The following is a 21,487-nucleotide window of genomic DNA, read 5'->3' as shown; positions in this document are numbered from 1 at the left end:
TATCAAGGTATCAAAAGTTGAGACCTAACATTTGTCAAATGTGTTATAAATTACCTATTGTTTTAAATTGAAGGGGAAATCGGGTTTTAAGATCAAATCTCTTTCCTTAAGATTCCAATACAAGTAATACCTGTCCCACCATGACTCATCTCTGAAGAGAGTCTTTTGCTTAGGCTCTCAGAGGGAGTAACAGGTTACAAAAGCAGAGACAATAAATACTGATTCTATTCATTTTTACTGCTAGAACATCTTTTTCTTCACTAGGTAGGACAGCCTATTAAAAAAATAAATTAACCTTGTAACAATTTGGTACTAACATAGATATATCCTTTGATTTTTTTTTATATATTAGGATGCAGCCCATCTCAAGCTGTTTTTGTATGTGTTAAACATGGGGGGCAGAAATATGTACTATTGTATAAATGTTGATATGCAATTATAAAAACTGTCTTGCTATCTTTATCTCAACCAATAGCTCCAATTTCCTCTGTTCTTTAAAAATCAATAATGCAATATTCATGGTCAATGAGATCATATTTTAATGTGTGCTATTATAAAAGCTTGATCTCTATAATAACACAACTGTGTCAAACAGTTTAAACTGAAACAGCTCTTGTGCTTATTGTGTAATAATTATCTGAAAACTCATCTAGAAAGATAAGACTATGAGTCATTTCCTATTTGTCTATTCAGTTTTAAGACTTGTTAGGGGCTAGTTAGAGAACTTAAGTGGTAAATATGTACCTGGCATGGAGATGCTAAGTTCGATTCCCAGCCCTAAATTGTCCCTCGAGCACTATAAGCTGTAGCTTGGTGGTCTCTGAAAGGCCTGAACAACAAACCATCAGGCATCACCAGGAGTAGCCCCAAGCCATGAGTTCTGCTAGGGTGGCCTCCATTTAAAATAAAAGGTATTCATGGGGCTGGAGAGATAGTACAGCTCATGGGGAGCTTGCCTTGAATGTGGCCAACCCAGATTCAATCCTCTGCACTCCATATAGTTCCCTCAGCCTGTTTGGAGTGATCCTTGAGCATATGGCCAGGAGTAATCCCTGAGTACCACCAGGTGTACCCCCCAAACAAATTAATTCATGAATTAATAAGATTTAAAAGTATTCAATAACTATATTGTCCAAGCAGATATTTGTATTTAGTGCTTCAATTTCAACATTATTCTTGTCATGCCCAGTTCATTAGTACCTATTATATATGCTACTTACTGTATATGTTTTGTCAAATTTGTTGTACTAATTTAATACCTATTGCCCTGTCTATTACATTGCAGTAGTCTCTGTGTATGCCTTCTTATTTCACATTTCCTTGCAAGAATTTTTACTGAACTAGAGAAATTTTGCTGAACTAGAGAAATTTTGCTGAACTAGGGCTGGAGCGATAGCACAGCGACAGAGCGTTTGCCTTACAAGCAGCCAACATGGCTGACCTGAGTTCAATTCCTCCGCCCCTCTCGAAGAGCCTGGCAATCTACTGAGAGTATCTCGCCTGCACGGCAGAGCCTGGCAAGCTACCCGTGACATATTTGATATGCCAAACACAGTAACAACAAGTCTCATGAAAGAGACATTACTGGGCCCGCTTGAGCAAATCGATGAGCAATGGGAGGACCATGCTACCGTGCTAGAGTGATGTACCTAAAAGTCAGTTGAATTCTGTTCTTCTGCTTAGAATTTCTATCGTCTTTATGACCACACATTCAAATATAAATTTCTCTAAAATGAAAGAAAACCCCTATATTATCAGGCTTTTATCTTTTTTAAAAATGAAATTTAATTAAAGAATTTAAATAATTGTGATTTATAAAGTTCCAGTGGTTGCAACTTAATAAATCATAAAATAATCCTTTGTCTTTTTAAAAAAAAAATTCAAGTTTCATCCCTTAAGATACTGTCTCTTCATAACAATATTTTTTCAATTTATAGTATTTGTTGTTGAAAACTAATATAAAATATTAAGAAGATATTTCTAAAAATAAACATTTCAACTTGCTCTTTAAGAAAATCTATTTGAAATACCTATTCTTCATTTTTTATTCATTTTGTGTGTTTAAACTCTAGAGTTTTTTTTTTTTAATTAAATCACTGTGAGATACACAGTTACAAAGCAGATCAAAATGGTCGGGTTTCAGTCATACAGTGTTCAGTCATACAATATCCATCCCTCCACCATGTAGTATTGGTCTCACATTACTAAACTATAGGATTTTAAAGTAGAAAAATGATCATTTGAGTTATTGCCAACATGTATTGATTATCATTAACCGCATAATTATTCTTGAAATGATTTATTATTCTTTCATCACATGGGTTTTAAAAGTGAATCATAAAATATCCAAGTCTCCATGAGTTTTCTTACACCGAGGTAAAATACAAAGTTTGTAGACTTTCAGGATGAAATTAAATGCTGAGAGAAAGCCTGATGCAACCCCTGAAAAAATTAAGTATTTAGTGATCTCATTATTATCTCATTCCTACTTTGGACAAACTGGCAGGCTACTGAATGTAACCTGCCCACACGGCAGAGTCTGGCAAACTCCCCGCGGCGTACCCAATACGCCAAATACCGGTAACAATGACGGGTCTCATTCTCCTAACTCTGAAAGAGCCTTGAATATGGCACTTTTTTAAAAATTTCAAGGCTAGGATGAAGGAGACATTATTGGGGCCTGCTGGAGGCAATCGACGAATAACAGGATGGTCGTCGTTGTCGTCGTGATAGTGGTCTAATTGTACGAATGGAATATCTGCAAACTGACATGAGATCTTTCATCAGCTTTCAAAATAACATAACATTTTACTTTGTAGAGTCCATATACTGTCTTCATGGTTTTTAACACATTTTAGTTACTTTACAACAAAACCTATATAGCTTCCTTAATGCTACTTGTTATATTATGTAATGACCTGATAGAAAAGGATAACATTGTTAGGTATGTAGTGATGTGTGTGTATCTATGTTAGTGTGTTGCAGTTTTGAAGCTACATGAAATACTCCATTCTTTTCTGCACTAAATTTATCAATAATAACAGGAGTTTAGAAATTACCTTTCAGAGTAACTATACCTTTTCTAATATCACCTGCTAATTTAAAGTAAGAATCTAGATTTAAAAAGTTGAGATGAGAACACAGTTTTATTTGACTGTGTTAAAAATAGCATTATCTAACATTTTGTGATTTTTCTTTTGTATCTGTCATATATTACATTGTTACAAAGAAATAAACCTCCACTTGCTTTTGTGACAGTGGATAATAAATTGACTGATATAATTTAGTCAAAAAGTTGAAAAATACATTGAAAATAATGGGGCATAACAACGTAGGGTTAACATTTATTCATAGATGATGCAATTAAATAAAACCGGCATTAACTTCAAGGTCAGTCAGTAAAGTAATAAAATTGAATATTTTAATTGAATTGTAATTGCTTCCCATTGATACATGCAAGTAAAATAAAATAGATGTCAGCTCTGCAAATTATGGTTCTTCCTCCTAATTAATTTCTTAATTCTGCATGGAGTTATTCAGTGCCTAGGTCTTGTTGTGGGTTTATTCATTCACCCAGCTTCTATCAGGGAATGTCCATAAGACATGATTAAATGGTTAGGTGTCAGGATTTATAGTAATTTTTCTGCATGTTGGAGAAAGTTTTGAAATTTATGTATTTGAGTTGTTATGTATTCTCATTATAACATCATCCTAGGTCCTCTGGGGTGTAATAAGAATCATCTTTATCATCATATATCTCTCTTGATGTTGATATTTATATCAGCATTAATAAATGTAACTCACAATAAGTATGAATTTTTTTGTTTCATTTTAGAGTACATAGGTACATTGCGACTGGCATTCCATAACTGGTTGATTCAGGAGTTAAATTGAATAGATTATTAGGGTTTTATTGAAGCAGTTTATGTCCAGACTGCACTAGAACAGTGACATCTAATTTAAATGAATCCAAAAAAAAAAAGAAACGTCTTTTATAGGAACCAGAATAAATGGAAACCTTTAGATAGAGTTGAATTGCATTGAAAAAACGAGCATTGTAGTTTTTTGAAAGCCTTTTCACCATTTTTCCAAAAAACTTAAGAGTAATACAATTTTATATAAAATAAAATGGGTATGAGTACATTGCAAGGATAAGGAAAGATATTTTCAAATTGCACATAAATTTTATTGGGTCTAGATACTAAGGTTTATTTAAAGAAAGAGAAGATTATGCCTTTTGGTCCCACTCCATTTACCAGGTAAAGGGCTACTGCTTAAAAATAAAAAATAGAACAATCATGTAATATGGATTTTAAAATGACTGAGGTATTGCTATATATTCTTATAATTTAAAATTATTTTGCATGATAGAATCCTGTCAGAGAAAATATATTGGTAGGTTGGCATCATTCTTTAGCTATACTCAGAAATATAAATAGTTGCTTACTGGTGAAACAGGTAACTTAAATTGAGAAATTATTTGTGTTGTTTAAGCTTTGCATAAAATCTCAATTCAAGTATTGTCTTTAATATTAAAATGCTTCTCCCTAAAGAATCCAACACATAAAATGAAGCCGAGGAGAAATATATTTTATTAATACTAATTTGTCCCTGACCTTCTGTTCGCAACTTTTAAACATATTGAATGGAAGTATTTCTGTGCCTATCATTTAGTTAGGAAATATCCAAACCAAAGTACCTGAGATCAAAACAGTAACATATTTTGAGCTTTATACTTATAGATAAGCTAACATATTTTCATGGTAATGTGATCTGTTCCCATATTCTTGTTCTTAAATTATTTTAATAATTGTATTGAAAATTATACTTAGAGAAATTAATAAATATGTTAAAGACTGTACATACAATGTTAAAGTGTTTATGAATGAGAAAACTTATGAGAAAATATGAAGAAATAAAAGAAAATTAATTATTATTCATTGTATGTATAACAATAAGTTAAAAATAGTTTCATTTTATTGATGGAATGCATGATTTATGGAATTATCAATAAAGAGAATATTGGAAAATTTTCTGCATCTGGATATATTCTGGACTATAATCTTCCTACCATAGCACATATATGATAGTCTCAGCTAACGTAGGTGAAACTTCAAGGGTAATTTCAGCCTATTGATTTCTCAAGGACAGCAACTTGAATTGCTAGAGAGCTCTGGATCTTATCCAAGAAAATATTTTATAAAAAACAATCTGAAATATGTGTCATATGGGCAGTGATCCTAAAGCTCCCAGTGAATTTTAACTTTCTAATAAATAGATACTTGAAAACAAAGACACACTGCACTTTGCACAGAGTAACTAGGAAATCATCAGGACAAAAGAACTGGAGTAGTCATTTTACTCCAATCCAGTAGAACATGTTAGCCTACAATCTATAAACCTATCAACTGGAAAACTTCACTATTATAGTATTTCAGTGTCTTTGTCAATGATTACGTATGCTGGATTGGTATAATATTTTTTTTAAATTGTCCTTTTTGTTTTTATTTATCTTGAAACCAAACCAGGTGGTTATCAGGGGCTACTTCTGGATCAGTACTTAGGTGTCACCCTATGTTGCTGAAAACCAGATGGTACTGGGAATTGAAGCTGGGTTTCCTGCATTTCTCAGACCCCTCAAGTCAACTCTTTTTATTTGGAATGCATATTTTCATGTTCATCATAAGTTGGTAAGTTGTGTCTGTATCGATGGTTTTCCCTGACCAATATCGCTGTTGTCCCAAAATTCCAAACGGGATCAGACCATCTCCTTCATGCAAAATTCTACTTCACAGAGCAGGGAGAAAGGGCTGCAAACTTTAAGAAGAGAACTCCCAGAACGACCACCAACTGGGAGCTCTGTGGCACTATTGTTGCAACATGGGAAGATGCCATCATTGACAACATTGACGAGGAATACGATCGACTGGTTCAGCACCTCCATGATTGTGTGAGGAATACCGAGAGAGAGATAGCCACAAAAAGATGCCTGTCTTCGAAACCTCTCGAGCTCATTCGCCAACGTGGCTTGGCGCAAGCCTCAGGCAACTGCAAGCGAAAGTGCGAACTCGCAAAATAGTGCAGAGAAGTGATGAAGGAAGATCTCAAAGAGAGAAGAGCAGCAGTGCTGGCAGATGTGGCAGAAGCTGGGAAAGGCATTCGCAACGCCCGCCTGTCCTTTGCCAACTACAGGACCAAGATGGACAGACTGCCCTCTGATATCATGAAGGATCTATCACATCTTCCAGAAGGTCAATGAAGAAGATTATCCATGACTTCTACTCAGATATCTTAAATAGCCACGTCCAACTGCCCACATACCAAATTCTGCAGGATGGATATGTCATTCCCAACGTTCGTTCTTCTAAAATTTGACACGCCATTTCATCGGTAAAGAAGCGAACAGTACCCGGCCCAAACAAGGTCAGACCCGAACACCTGAAGAACCTGCCATTAGTACTCATCAATACACTGGCTCGGCTCTTCACATACTACCTGTCTGAGTGCAAGATTCCATCCCAGTGGAAAACCGGCAGGACTGTACTACTGTACAAGAAGGGAGACATCCATGACATTGGCAACTATCGCCTGATCTGCCTTTTATCTGTCATCTACAAGCTGTTCACTCAAGTCATCCTGAATAGGATTGACAGAACACTAGATGAAGGACAACTATGCAAGCAAGTCAGTTTCCAAAAAGGATTCAGCACAATCGACCATATCCACACGATAACCAAGTTCATTGAGGTTTCTCAGGAGTTCAAGATGTCTCTCTGTCTAATGTTCATTGATTTAAAGAAGGCCTTTGATTCTGTTGAGACTGAAGTGGTCATCAAAACCATACCCAAACAGGGCATTCAAACTCAGTACATCAGGATCCTCTGTGAACTGTATTGCGAATTCACTACCAGGATCTCACTATTCTACAGGGAGCTGATCATTGACGTCAAGAGAGGGATTCGGCAAGGTGATACCATTTCACTGAAACTCTTCAGTGCCACCCTCGAGAACTTTATACGACAACTGGAATGGGAAGAAATTGGAGTGAAGATAGATGGTTGGCAACTACACCACCTCCACTTCGCTGATAACGTTCTAATAACAACAAACATCAGCCAAGTGGCACAAATGCTGGCTGACTTCGAGTGAGTGTGGAAAGGTAGGACTACAGCTGAATCTCATGAAGACGATGTTTATGAGAAACCGTCTCGTTCCTGACATTTTATTCGCTTTCAATGGGATGAACATCTCCAAATGCAACAGTTATGTGTACCTAGGTTGAGAAGTCAACGTGACAAATGACCTGACACCTGAGTTGCGCAGAAGGAAGAGAGCAGCTTGGAACGCCTTCAAGAGTGTCGAAGAAATAACTAAGAGGATGAAGAACCTCCGGCTCCGGGCACATCTCTTTGATTCCACTGTTCTTCCTGCATTAACATATGCCTCAGAGACCTGGGCCCTACGAAAACAGGATGAGAATGCTATTCGGGTCTCCCAAAGTGGAATAACACTTGGAGTATCACATTTCACTCAAATGAGAGAAAGAATCCGGAGTTCCGATCTCCGTGGATGATCAAGAATCAGGGACGCTGTCTCATTTGCCAAGGTGTCAAAAATCAGATGCGCTGACACGTAATGAGATTTGGAGATGACTGCTGGACTAGAGCCATAACCTACTGGACTCCACAGGACGTCAAAAGATCACGTGACCACCCACCTATGAGTTGGTCAGACTTCTTCATCAAGACCCTGAATGATCAGTTTGAGGTTGTTCATGTTCCTAGAACGAGCAGACACCATTGGGCTACACTAGCATGCACAGGAACGAATGGAGATGTTACTGGTGCCTGCTCAAGCAAATCGATGAGAAATGGGATGTCAAGTGATCAAGACCATATACTATTCGTAATGAAATTTTGTATCCCTTCTACTCTTATTTTCTAAGGCTAAAGTTAGGGTAAAATAGAAATAAACCAGAATAATCTTAGTTGCCCATCTTTAAAATAAAAATTATAATATTTTAATACCAAGGATTTAAATCTTGTGTAGATCTGAGATTATATTTGTGTTCCTTTTCATTTCAAAAGGAAAAGGAACAAAATTAGTGAGTTCGATAGTTGATACAAAGCAATTGAAATTAAAATGAAACTATTTTTCAGAAGCAAAAAGAGTTAACCAAGGGGAATAGGAAAATAAATACTAGCAAAGTACATTTTGTTTTAGGATCAAAGTCATTTAAAATATATGCATATCCTGGTTTCCTAGGTGAAGAGAGGAGGGGAATGTCTCCTTAAACTTCTAATCTGATAGTTATCTAAAACACTTAACCTTTCTTGGCAGGTTTAGATCCTGATAAGCATCTTGGAAAAACCCTGGATCAAATGGAGCCTTATCTCTTAGAGGTAAGAATTTATATCTTACTCAAAATACAGGCATTTACCAGATATTTTTAAAATTATGCTATTGATATACTTTTATTTTAGAATAACTCAAATTCTTGATCAATTTTCATAAAAATTTAACTTCTTATGGAGAGTAAAACACGTATAAAATTTTGAAAAGTATTACCAGCCTGTTTATTGAAATAAAAGAGCAAGTTATACTCAGAAACTGTATTGTCAGAAATTTTTTTATCAAAATTCGCATTCTATGCTACATAGAAATATTATATTCCAAAGTATCTAAAAGATTCTATGATTAAAAAAGAACTATTATACTCCAAAAGTCTCTGATAGCTCCCATGATCAGATGCTTTATTCCATCAGGAATGTTAGTGAATGAAATGTTAATGAAATGAGAGATGTTAATGAAATGTCTAAATCCTCTTTTAGAGATTATCTAATCTTTTCTCTTTTTGCCCATTAAAAATTAATTTGCAGAGTAGTAAGAAATTATCTTAAGAATTTAAGTTATAATTGTTTAACCTTTTCATCATCAAATATTAAGTATGTTCTAAACATTTAAGAAGGATTTTATTAATGGATTTTATTAGAGTTTAGGGGGAAATATTATGATTAGCATGGTAGTGTTTCAAGAACTTGAGTAATATAATGATTAGTTTTTAGCTCTCACAATCACAGTGAATACAGAAAATCACCCAACTTCTAGGATAAAATTAACTACTTTAATAATCGTTTTCCCCTGGCTAGTGAGATAGTACACGGATCAGTCTCTTGTCCTGCATGCAGCTGACCCAGTTTGGTCCCCAGAATTCATATGGTCCCCCAAGCACTGCCAGATGTGAACCAGTACATGCCTTTCCCCCCAAAAAAAAATTATTTTCCCTCATGTGCTTTTAATTCAACATTGTTTCTGAACATAATGTTATCTGAACTATTAGTAGTTATATTTTTCACTAATTTATGGGGTTCACATTTTCTTTGGCTGCTATTTGCATTTTATTATTTTATGATTTAGCAATCGGGCTGAAGCGATAGCACAGCAGATGAGCGTTTGCCTTGCATACGGCTGACCTGGGTTTGATTCCTCCGCCTCTCTCAGAGAGCCTGGCAAGCTACCGAGAGTATCCCGCCCACATGGCAAAGCCTGGCAAGCTCCCGGAGAAGTATGCGATATGCCAAAAACAGTAACAAGTCTTACAATGGAGATGTTACTGGTGCCCCTTGAGCAAATCGATGAACAATGGGAGGACAGTGCTACAGTGCTATGATTTAGCAATATCTGCCACTCAGAAACCCCTAAAATGTCTATTTCTTCTTTCACTAAGCATTGAGCATCTAATATATACCAGCATAAAATTTTTGTTGTAAGTAATTACAGTATAAAAGTTTATATTTGATTTCTACATAATTTGCTGTCAATATGTGAGATAATTGTTTTCCATTCCCTCTGTAGACTCTCCTCAACTATTTGGCTTTTGTTGTTTTTCTTAAATTAATAAATTATTTCTAAGCTTGGTTTCAGTTTTATAGAAAAATTGAGCAGTGAGTACAGGGTTCCTACATACTGCCCCAACTCCCACAATTTTTTTCTATTACAAATATTTTTCCACTGATATGATCAGTACCTAAGATATCATATAACAGGTAAGGCTTGTACACTGTTGACCTAGATAGTATCCCAGCATCATATATGGTCCCATAAGCACCACCAGGAGTGATTACTGAACACAGAGCAGGAGTAATCCCTTAGCACTGGCCCAAAAACAAACAATAATTAATGAACCAATATTAATATAGTATTATTGTCTAGAATTTTATATAAGAATTTATTCTTTGTGTTATATAGGTCAATAAAATTTTGTTTATTGAGGTAACATTACATCATAATATTATATAACTTTCAGTTATATGTCAATAAAAATTCAATGTAGTTCTTTTCCTTTCCTTTCTGATAGGAATCTTCTTATAGCAATTTGTTTTACAAATTATCATTATATCTCATATAATAATAATACTTATAAAGCCATCATTACACTATATCTGACATTTGTTCACTACTATCAGACTAAATTTCTCTTCTGTCAAAATAATGTAGATAAAAAATGAAGTTAAATTTATGGGAATGACAAAGCATAAACACATTAATTCAAAAAGCTATATGCACATTTATGTTCATTGCAATGCTTACTTATACAATAGATAGGGTATGGAGACAATCAAAACATCCATATATGGCATAGATACACAGCGGAATACTATACAGCTCTAAGAAAAGAAATGAAGTCTTGCAATTTACTTCAACTTGAATGGAACTGAATGGTATCATGTTAAACAAATTTAAGACACAGGACAAATACTGGGTGATCGCACTTATCTGTGGTATATAGAGAAACAAGACAAGGGAATAGATAACGTAAAATGATGACAAATCCTTTGCTTTGAATTACAAACTATATTACCAAGCCAGGTTGGGGAAGTGGGCTACAATGAAATGGTACACTAGAAATAACATAGTGACATTGGTGGAGGCTTTGGATACTTTGGTGGCTGTGAGACACAGTAGCTATCAATAAAGCCATAAATGTTGCCAATATTTATGTTGATAATATTGTAAACATATTATCTAAACAACAGTAATAAAACTTCAATTACAATAAAGTTATAAATGTCATCACCATTGTAAACATATTATCCATTGTAAACATTTTATCTAAAATATCATCAATTAAATCAAAATTGAAATTAAAATTAAACGAAACATAAAAATTCTTTGTAGAAAAATCAAAGATTGGGGATTGCTAAAATGTTTATGATGAATTACTTGTGTATTTTCATGAGGTATAGAACCTGGCAAGCTCCTCGTGGCATATTCGATATGCCAAAAAACAGTAACAACAAATCTCACAATGGAGATGTTACTGGTGCCTGCTGGAGCAAATCAATGAACAAGAAGAGGACAGTGCTGCAGTGCTACCTGCTCTAAAAAGATGCCAACATTATTTCTATCTAAATGAGTTCTTCAATACAATGATATTTTTCTAGAAAAATTCACTACTCATTCTCTGTATGACATTTTTGTTTCTTTTCTTCTCAAATTATTCTTCATATTTTTTCAACTGTCTCTTTGAGTGGATGATGTGTTTCTTTCTCACAAAGAGAACAATAGGTTTCATCATACTGAAAAGCCCTTTACCTCCAAGTACATCTCTAATTTATTTACAGCCCACATATCCTTTGCTACTTGTGACTGTGGAAGTATCACTTCTGTAGGTAATCCTCTTTGTCTGCCCTGGATGCCATTTGGCTTCTCAGTATCTCCATCCTCTCTCTCTTAATAACTCCTTCACATGCCTCTCCCATCCTAAAGATGTTTGCCTTTCATTCTAATTTTTTTACTTCTTTCCTTCTTCAAATAAATTTTGTTCAGAAGTTTTATCAGTATACATAGTCATGTTTCAGATATTTCCTGCACTTAGATTCTGGTTTCTTCATATACCAGTCACCTTTAATTTCCATTTCTTCAAACATGGTAGAAATTATTTTTTCTATTTTACAGGTAGAAACACTTCTGGAAATGCTTCTGTCAATCGAGATATTGCTTATTACTGCCTCAAATTAATTGTGCTATATGTATTCTATGGGCTGGAGCGATAGCACAGCAGTAGGGCGTTTGCCTTGCACGCAGTCAACATGGCTGACCCGAGTTCGATTCCTCCGCCCCTCTCAGAGAGCCCGGCAAGCTACCGAGAGTATCTCGCCCGCACGGCAGAGCCTGGCAAGCTATCCGAGACGTACTTGATATGCCAAACACAGTAACAACAAGTCTCATGATAGAGACGTTACTGGGCCTGCTCGAGCAAATCGATGAACAACGGGAGCGTGATGTATTCTATGTCATTGAAATTGTATAATTGACTTACTCCAAAATGTTTTGTGTCCCCATTGGCTGAGATTCTTCTTTCTCTCAACTGTTGTGTCCAACCCATTAATGTGATTTGCTTGCACTATCTCGGTAATATATTCACCAGACTGTGATCATCTCTTGTCTAGAATACACATCACCCCTTAACTGATCTGCTTACTGCCATTGCCTTGCCACAATACATTATTCACACAAATGCTAGGGTGACTTGGGGTTTTTTTTGGGGGGGGGGGGGGTGGAGTTGAGGGGAAGCACACACAGCAGTGCACAGGAAATCATATGTGTGACAGGAATCAAACTGAGGTTCAGCACATCCTAGGCACATGTTTTACCCCCATACTATCCCTCTGACCCAATACAGTGATTTTTTTTAATATTATCAGTGCATTTTCTTTTCTTTTTTTTTTAATGTAGGAGTACTGCCTTTTATTCAGCCATTGATTAAGCTGATTGAGTTGGACATGGACTCCACATTACTTTTTTTTAATATTGAATCACCGTGAGATAGTTACAAAACTTTCATGTTCAAGATTCCGATGATCGAACATGCATCCCTCCTCCAGTGCACACCCTCCACCACCAGTGTCCCCAGTATATCCTTCCTACCCCCCATCCCAGTCCACCCTGCCTCAATGGCAGGCAATCTCCCCAATACTCTCTCTCTACTTTTGGGAATTATGTTTTGCTCGAATTTTCCCACCACCATTCAAGCCTGCCTGCAGGGGCAGATGCTGGATCATTTATTGTCCATTGCTCATTTTGAACATCTTGGTGCTGTGCCACATGCTTCTGGAATCCTAGATTGTAAATGGTTGGATTCCAAAGACATTTCTGTAGGACACTTATCCATTTTAGGATTCAATTGGGCATCTCTGGACTAGGGCTGTTGTTGCGCTAAGATGGTGCCCAGAGGCATATTGTGGGTGTGACATCTAGGCCAACGAGTAGGCAGGAGCCAGGAAGGGACAGCCTGGCACCTCTGCCAACATGCATCATGGAGATTTAGTCCTGGAACCCGCATACCTGGGCCTTGTGGAACCTCTTGGTCACCAGGATTCCATCTGGAGTAGGCAGGGAGACTGTACCTGCTCCATCTGGGGTGCCCCTGTGAAATTGGCTCAGTGTGGGGCCCAGAGAGATCTCCGGTTCTCTGGTGTCTTCGAGGACTCGCTGCTTTGTCTCTGGCTTTTGACCTCTTTCGAGATTTATTGATGGGTCTCTGAAGCAAGGCCAGTAATAGAGTGTACAGGGTGGCGCTGGAGTTGGTTCATGGGGGTGACTGCCAGTGCTTCTATGTGATAATACAGTGATTTTTAATGCTATTCCTATCACACATTGTTTAACATTTAAATATTTCTTCAGTGTAATTTTAATTTAAAAAATAACTCAAACTCTTATAAGATTACCTACCTTTGAGAGCTAATAAGATCAGCACCCAATTTTTTCCAGCTTGTTTTCTGTCAGGCTCAGAACTAAGTCTCACTCAGTTCTATCAGCCATGTCTCTTTAATTTTTGGGCACACTTTATTCACCACTTTCTCCTTAGGATTTTCCTCTGCCTAGAATTTTTTCCTCAGACTATCACAAGATTAATACTTTCTCATAATTTAAGTGACAGGCTCAAATGCTAAGTCCTTAGAGAAACTCTCCTGTGACTACCTAAGCTAAAGAGAATCTCTCCAAATTACTGTAGTTTTTCATCTATTCATATGTGTATAGTCTGTAACCTTTCCAAAGCCCCATTAGAATGTGACTGCCAAGATTTTAACAAAAACTTTAGTTCTTTAGTTCTTTCATTCAATTCTTTATTCATTTGTTTAGTCATTGCACTCACCATCAAATTATTTAGCATTTAATGATGACCTATTTTGTGACATGCTTCTGTGAGATCTGAGTATACTTGATAAATTAGACAAAATCTTTGTTCTTGAGTTTACTATTTGCCATGGCTGTTTTTAGTTCTGACAATATTGTTCACTTGTGGACCGTGTTTTTAAAAATAAATAAACAAGACATACTCATGTACCCCTAAAAGAGATTTAAAACGAATGGAATCTCTAGGAGAAGCATGTTGCAGGCAGGTAGATAGAGGGCTTTGCCTAATGAATTTTTGAAAAATACTAAAACTTAAATTTCCTGGCCCTGAAGTAGCCCTGTGGCATAAGGAACACATCCCATTGTGGGGTTTTGACTATTGTTGAGTTTTGTGCTAAAGATAGATACATAGATTAGACAGATATTATTTATGTGTCAGATGCATGTTATGTGAATATTTCCCCCCATTCCATAAGCTATCTTTATATTTTGTATTCCATTTAACACATGTGGGCTGGAGCGATAGCACAGGGGGTAGGGTGTTCGCCTTACAAGCGGCCAACATGGCCGACCCGAGTTCGATTCCTCCGCCCCTCTCGGAGAGCCTGGCAAGCTACCGAGAGTATTGGATATGCCAGACACAGTAACAACAAAGTCTCCAATGGAGACGTTACTGGGCCCGCTCGAGCAAATCGATGATCAACGGGAGGGCCTTATTTATTATTTATTATTTAACACATAAAAATCCAACTAATCTATCTGCTCATATTATGTGCATTATATAGGTGTACCATGTATAATATACTGTATCTTTTCTTTACTAATGGTATTTATTCTTTATTAATTTTCTTTCTATTGTATTACAAATTATGTAGAATGAAAATTATTCCATAAATTTTTAAGCACATATGAGTTTATTTGTAAGATAAAGTTCTATAATGGGAATGCAAGGCCAAGGAGTATAAATATGTTTTGGCATATGTATGTATGCATAACGAAATATCCATGCCCAACTGTGTTGAAGCATCAGCTCAGCTCTCCCAATACAACTATATAAGTTATATAAAATCAAATAAAAATAATGTTGAAAGGCATTAGAGAATTTTAAAAATGGAAACAATATAAGGGACCATAATTGCAGGGGTAACAGAAATCCTGCACATTGTTTTTTTCTCCTCAGAAACATTTTTTAATTTTAAAAAATGGTACAGAGATGCCAACCTGAAGAGAAAGCACCAGCTAAGAAGCTGACTAGAGTGCTGAGTAGCTTTGTAAGGCTAGAGAGAAGAAGCTGAAGTGGACCTGGTTAGTTCTTTTTATTTAGACTTCAGAATAGACTATTTCTTAGAAGCAAAAGCAAATCATAAATAGTAAAGCTTTTGTAAATACTAATCTCTAACTTTGAATCATCAGCCCTACACTGAATTAATGACCTGATCCTCCTCTGTCTATTTCTCACTAAAGAAATACAACATGCCAGAGTCTTGGGACTCTTTAAAGACACTTTACATACAGATTCTACAATTTGACCAAACTACCAAGCATATTAGACCTGATAAGATCATGAAAATTGAGAGAAAAATCACAGAATGAAAAAATCACATGGATATGTATTATTATTATTAGATTTGAAATGACTTATAGTATTGGATGAGAAAATGAACTGTTTTAGGGGAAAATTGGATCCTGTATAAAAGAATCTAATCTAATAAAATCCTTGTACTTAAAAATACGATTTATGAAATTAAAAGCGATTCATGGATTTGCCAGGAGGTTTGTAAATTAGGATGACGTACAATCCAGAGTTAAGTGCTGAGAGAATAGGATAGAAAAGTAGGAAAAAGAACCTGAGAGAAATCAATGATCTCCTCTTTCTTTTTTTGTTTTGTTTTATTTTTGTGGTGTTTTGGACTATATCTGGTAGTGTTCAAGGTTTTTACTTCTGTACCCAGGGATCCCTGACTCGGTACTCAGGAATCACTTCTGGTGCTGCTCAGGGGACAATATGGGGTGCTGAGGATCAAATCTAGGTCAGCAAGGCAAGAACCTTGCCCGATGTTCAACAATCCCCTTACACACATACACATACACCCCATTCTCCTCACTTGAGCTCTTATCTTTCTACTTCTCTCCCTAATTTCCCAAACTTATTTTACTTCTTAATGAATATGAGATGTAAGGGGAAGAAGTTTATCAGATATGTAGATGAATTGCAGAAGAGAGAAAGGAAAGGAAAAAAAGCATTTACTATTGAACACACCTGAGGTTAGTGCTGCTTGTTTTGACAAGTAGCTTCACATGGTGGATAAAGTTTCTTTAAGAAATCTTGAATATTAATGGATAATAGCTAATTCTGAACTGCAGTTCCTTTTCCTGACTGTTATAGAAAATAATGAAAAGCAATCCAAGTATCTTTTTCTCTGGATTCTGCATAGTCTAATCTGTGTGTACATAAAGTACATAAACTTAGTACTTAATAAATGTCTGTGCATTTAGCGATATGTATAAATATCCCCTCAATCACAACATAACACAGCTACATAACACAACTCAGATCTTCAGACTCCGAGGTTTTGCCCCCTCTTCTTCCTTTCATTTTTTGGCATATGCTCATAAAAGAGACTTAATCAATGAATGAATTACCCAAAGCAAAATTGATTCTAGTATAAAATCAGAACAAGTCATCTGTCAAACTCTTCCTTTAATATTTAGAGGGTATTTTTAACTTATTATCTAAGACTCTATCTTCCATACCATTGCCTAAGACAACTCAAATCTTTAGGGATTCTTATATCTTCTTATCTTTATGAATAATGTGATTAACCTCATTAAGGGAGATAAAATATCAACCCAATATTTATTTTTTAAATGAACAGTCAAGGAAAACCCTAAAAAAGGAGAGGAAATAGACTCTGGATTTGTAAATGTAAGGTACAAAACAAGGGATTAAGGAACCTGTATTGTTCGCTCTCCTCAGAAATCCTGAGTCACCTCTTACATATGCCTTGACTTACCTGTAAAAAGAAAGCATAGCTAATATAGTAATGCTTCAATATATTACTATATGCAAGACTTAATAATTTTATTTATGAGGATTTTTGCATAGACAGTGGTTTCCCTGCAAAAAATAAGGGGTTAGAGAGATAGTAAAGCAGGTAGGGTGCTTGCCTTGCATGCAGCCAATCTAGGTTTGATTTCCCCTCATCCCAAATGGTCCCCTGACCACCACCAGGAATAATTCCTGAGTGGAGAGTCAGGAATAACCCCTGAGCATTGGTAGGTGTGACAGAAAAATCAATAATAATAATAATTAATACTTGAACATGAGAATTGCAGGTGGTGGCAAGATGGTAGAGAGAGCAGCAAGATGGTGAACCACGGTCCTTTTCATAGTTCATTCAGATGTATGAGACAGTCTGGGATAACAAGCTGCAAGCTATCTCCAAACTCAGGTGCCTCGGTGTGAATCGTGACTCTACTACTTACCTGAAAAGTTGGTTTAGATTATTTTTCCATGTATAAAATATAAACAATAGCAATGAAAAGATACAGTGTCTTATCTCCATATCAAACACATTCTCAATGCTGAGTGTGGGCAATAATTATTATGACTCAAATTTTCCATTTCTAAAATTAAATTCTAAAACCTCTTTCTCTCTCTCTTTCTGTTTTGTTTTGGTTTTGGTTTTTGGCCCCATCTGGTGTTGCTCAGAGATTACTCCTGGCTCAGTATTCAGGAATCACTCTTGGAAGTGCTGGGGGACCATATGGAATGTGGGGGATTGAACCCGGGTTAGTCTTGTGTAAGGCAAATACCCTACACACTGTTCAATTCCGCTGGCCCAAAAAACTTACCTGGTTTTAAGAATATTCACAGAAAACTGGGTAGATATCACAATTGAGTAATAGTTGTAATTCTCAGGAGATATTTAACTGGGTATATATCTCCATGTAAGAAAGCAATCCTAAAAACAAAATGGGAGGGGGGGAGATAACAGGGGGTAGAAAATGGCAGTAGCTATGGAGAACAAAAAAAAACACAGAAGGAAAAACTATAAAACCTGTATACAGTTATGATAAGATGCTCAAAATGATTAAATAATTGAAGAAGTATAAATTAGAGTAATGGTGAGGTGTTACTTTGTACCAGTTTTGTGAAATGAAAATGAACAATGCCAGTGTGCAGTTGAAAAACATTCAGTTTGTGTGGAGCAGAAAAGGGTTGAAAGTAAAATACAATAACAAAATAACTTTGAAATATGGGCACACAAAATAAAAAAGAATTCATTGACAACAGCTACAAAAGAGATATACATCAAATGCATGACAAGGCATAAAATGGGAACAAGAAATAGAGATAGGGACTGCAGGAGTAAACCCTGAGAACCACTGGGTATGCTCCCCTCACACAACCACCACCACTATCAAAAAAAAAAATTCGAAGTAGAGATTGTAAGATTTGCTCTGGACCTAATGGCATGGCAACAGGACCAAATGGCTACTGGCTGATGAGATAACAACATACTCAGAATCAAAGATCATCCTGCCCCCTGCACGGATTTATGGCCCACCTGGCACCAGGAAGCTACTGGGCTGCATTCCATGCTTCTTCACATCGACCCCCTATAGATAACAGAAGTCCAAACCAAAGGCATCAATTCCACTGATGGTCTTTGTTCCCTTTTCCTGCCCAAGAAAACTTAAAAGCCCCTTAGTCTCTCTCAAGGTTCGACTCTAAGCCTACCTCTCTGCGCGCGGGGTTGGGGGGGGGGGGGTCAACAGAGAGGGGGTGTATGATTCTGCCTGGGTATGCACCTCTTATATTTTTCCACTTTATAATAAACTTCTATTTCTTCACTTTAACTCATCTCTGTCTCTCTATCTGCACCGGACAGGATTCTCAAGTCAAACAGAGATAAAGGGGAATTTTTCAAGTGTGCAAACTTCACCAGGTTCTGCCACTAAATCATGCAAATAATGCAACTAAGTGTGGAACCACTAACAAGCACACAACTGAGAATGTGCAATCCCAAATCATCATAACAATAAAAATAAGTAAAGAAAAGGGTAAAAAATACTTTTTAAATGTTTAAGCCATTAAAAAATGCCTATGGTAGGGAGCTGGGAAGATAGCTAAGTGGTCAGGAGAGTAGCAGCCTGTCAAAGCTAAGCATTGAATCAGGTAGACTAGTTGACTGAGGGTCACCTGAAGTGGTCCCTCACCTTACTGAGCACTGCTTGAAAGGCCACAGGAACAACACCAACCAACTATTACTGAGTATTTGAGATATCACAAAGGAGACAAGAAAAAGCCTAGTCTTCTGCCTCATGATGTACACTGCTCACGTGTTGGTATACGATGATTTTTTTTCTTAGCTTGTCATACATACATATCTATGTAGCTAAAATTTTTACCTATTTTCCTTACACAATTGGATTCGGTTATATACATGGTGTGGTGAAGTGGTGTGAATCCATACTTAAAAGCATAAACAGTGCTGTAAACCAGAGAAGGAAGGTAGGAAGGGTAGGAGTAAAGGAGGGATGGAGGGAGAGTATGTGGTTCCAAGAAACAAGATCTCCCTAACAGAAGGAAAACTACTTTGTCCCTAATCTTATGCCATACTTATTTTTCTCACATAACCAAATGTATTTTGAAAATGCATACATGCTATGTAGTTTTTATCATATTAATATTATGCATATGAATATATCAAGGCAAATTTAGCAAGTTATTTCTTAAAAACGTTATTAAAATGTTATGACCATCATCTTTCCTAATAAATCTTCATGTTCCTGATATTATCTTTAGATAAATTCCTAGAAATGTAATTTGTGATTCAGAAATATAACTTTAGGCCTGTACATTTATTATTTTAAATTAACTTATGAAATGATTTAACTATTGCTGAAAACTTATGCTGGTGCCTAAAATCACTATCTGATAAGTGAATAATGGAATCCAAAATTATGTTATCTCTGGTGCTTTCTTCTCTAGGGCTATTTTATCTTTTTTTTTTTTAAGGAGATATTTTCCAAATAAAATTTGTACCAAATTTTACAAGCTGGGGTTTTTCTTTAGATGGATATTAAGCACGAAAGTTTGTAAGTATGTAACTGTACCTCACGGTGGGTGATATATCGCTCCAGCACAGCGATAGGGAGTTTGCCTTGCACTTGGCTGGCCAGACCAGCCCAAGTTCAATTCCTCCGCCCCTCTTGGAGAACCGGGCAAGCTACCAAGAGTATCTCACCCACACGGCAAAGCCTGGCAAGCTACCCATGACGTATTTGATATGCCAAACATAGTAACAACAAGTCTCACAATGGAGAAGTTACTGGGCCCGCTCAAGCAAATCCATGAACAGTGGGAGGACAGTGACAGTGATATAGGTAGACAGTAGCAGTGATATATATATATATATTTGAAAATGTAAAGTGTTTGTTAGCATTCATATTCTGAAATGATTCTTGAAACTTTGGTATTGAATCTACTTCTGAGTCTTCCCTCCTCCCATTTCACCATCTTTTTTTCATCTCTTTGGCGGGGTATGTTGCTATTTACTTCATGTCTTTAAACTACGTGTTTCTAGCATTACTTCGTAATTTCTTCCCAATGTCAGCATTATCTATTGGCCTCTACACTAGACTCTGCAGATTTTGCTATCTTTAATCCCTTTGTTTTCATCTCATATGTATATTCCTTTTCCCTTCTTCTCTTCCTATATGGTACTTTGCAATTCTAGTGGATCAGAATTGAGTCATTATATTCTGTGGCTAGAATTATTATTTTCATTATGATAATCTAAATGAGACAGCGTCCCTGATTCTTGATCGTCGACGGATGTCAGAACTCCGGATACTTTCTCTCATTTGAGTGAAACGTGATATTCCAAGCATAGCTCTTTCTATTCTTCTTTGGGAGACCTGAATAGCGTTCTCATCCTGTTTGCGTAGGGCCCAGGTCTCTGAGGCACATGTTAATGCAGGAAGAACAGTGGAATCAAAGAGATGTGCCCGGAGCCGGAGGTTCTTGGTCTTCTTAACTATTGCTTCGACGTTCTTGAAGGCGTTCCAAGCCGCTCTCTTCCTCCTGCGCAGCTCGGGTGCCAGGTCATTTGTCATGTTGACCTCTTGACCTAGGTACACATAGCTGTTGCATTCGGAGATGGTCGTTCTGTTGAGAGCGAATGGGGCGTCAGGAACGAGGCTGTTTCTCATAAACATTGTCTTCGTAAGATTCAGCTGTAGTCCTACCTTTCCACACTCACGGTCAAAGTCGGCCAGCATTTGTGCCGCTTGGCTGATGTTTGGTGTTATTAAAACAATGTCATCAGCAAAGCGGAGG

General features: G+C 36.6%; 1 protein-coding gene across 1 annotated transcript in view; it reads left to right on the top strand.

The window, feature by feature from the left end:
* Positions 1 to 21,487, top strand: part of DPH6 (diphthamine biosynthesis 6) — a 159,811-nt gene that overhangs the window by 126,637 nt on the left and 11,687 nt on the right. The window contains exon 6 of the mRNA XM_056133843.1: positions 8,341 to 8,402. Coding sequence (XP_055989818.1) covers positions 8,341 to 8,402 — 62 coding nt within the window. The remainder of the gene's footprint in view (positions 1 to 8,340; positions 8,403 to 21,487) is intronic.

This window comes from Sorex fumeus, unplaced genomic scaffold (genome assembly GCF_029834395.1).
Source record: "Sorex fumeus unplaced genomic scaffold, SorFum_2.1 ptg000098l, whole genome shotgun sequence".
Classification (NCBI taxonomy): Eukaryota; Metazoa; Chordata; class Mammalia; order Eulipotyphla; family Soricidae; genus Sorex; species Sorex fumeus.
This window is presented reverse-complemented; position numbering and strand designations above follow the sequence as displayed.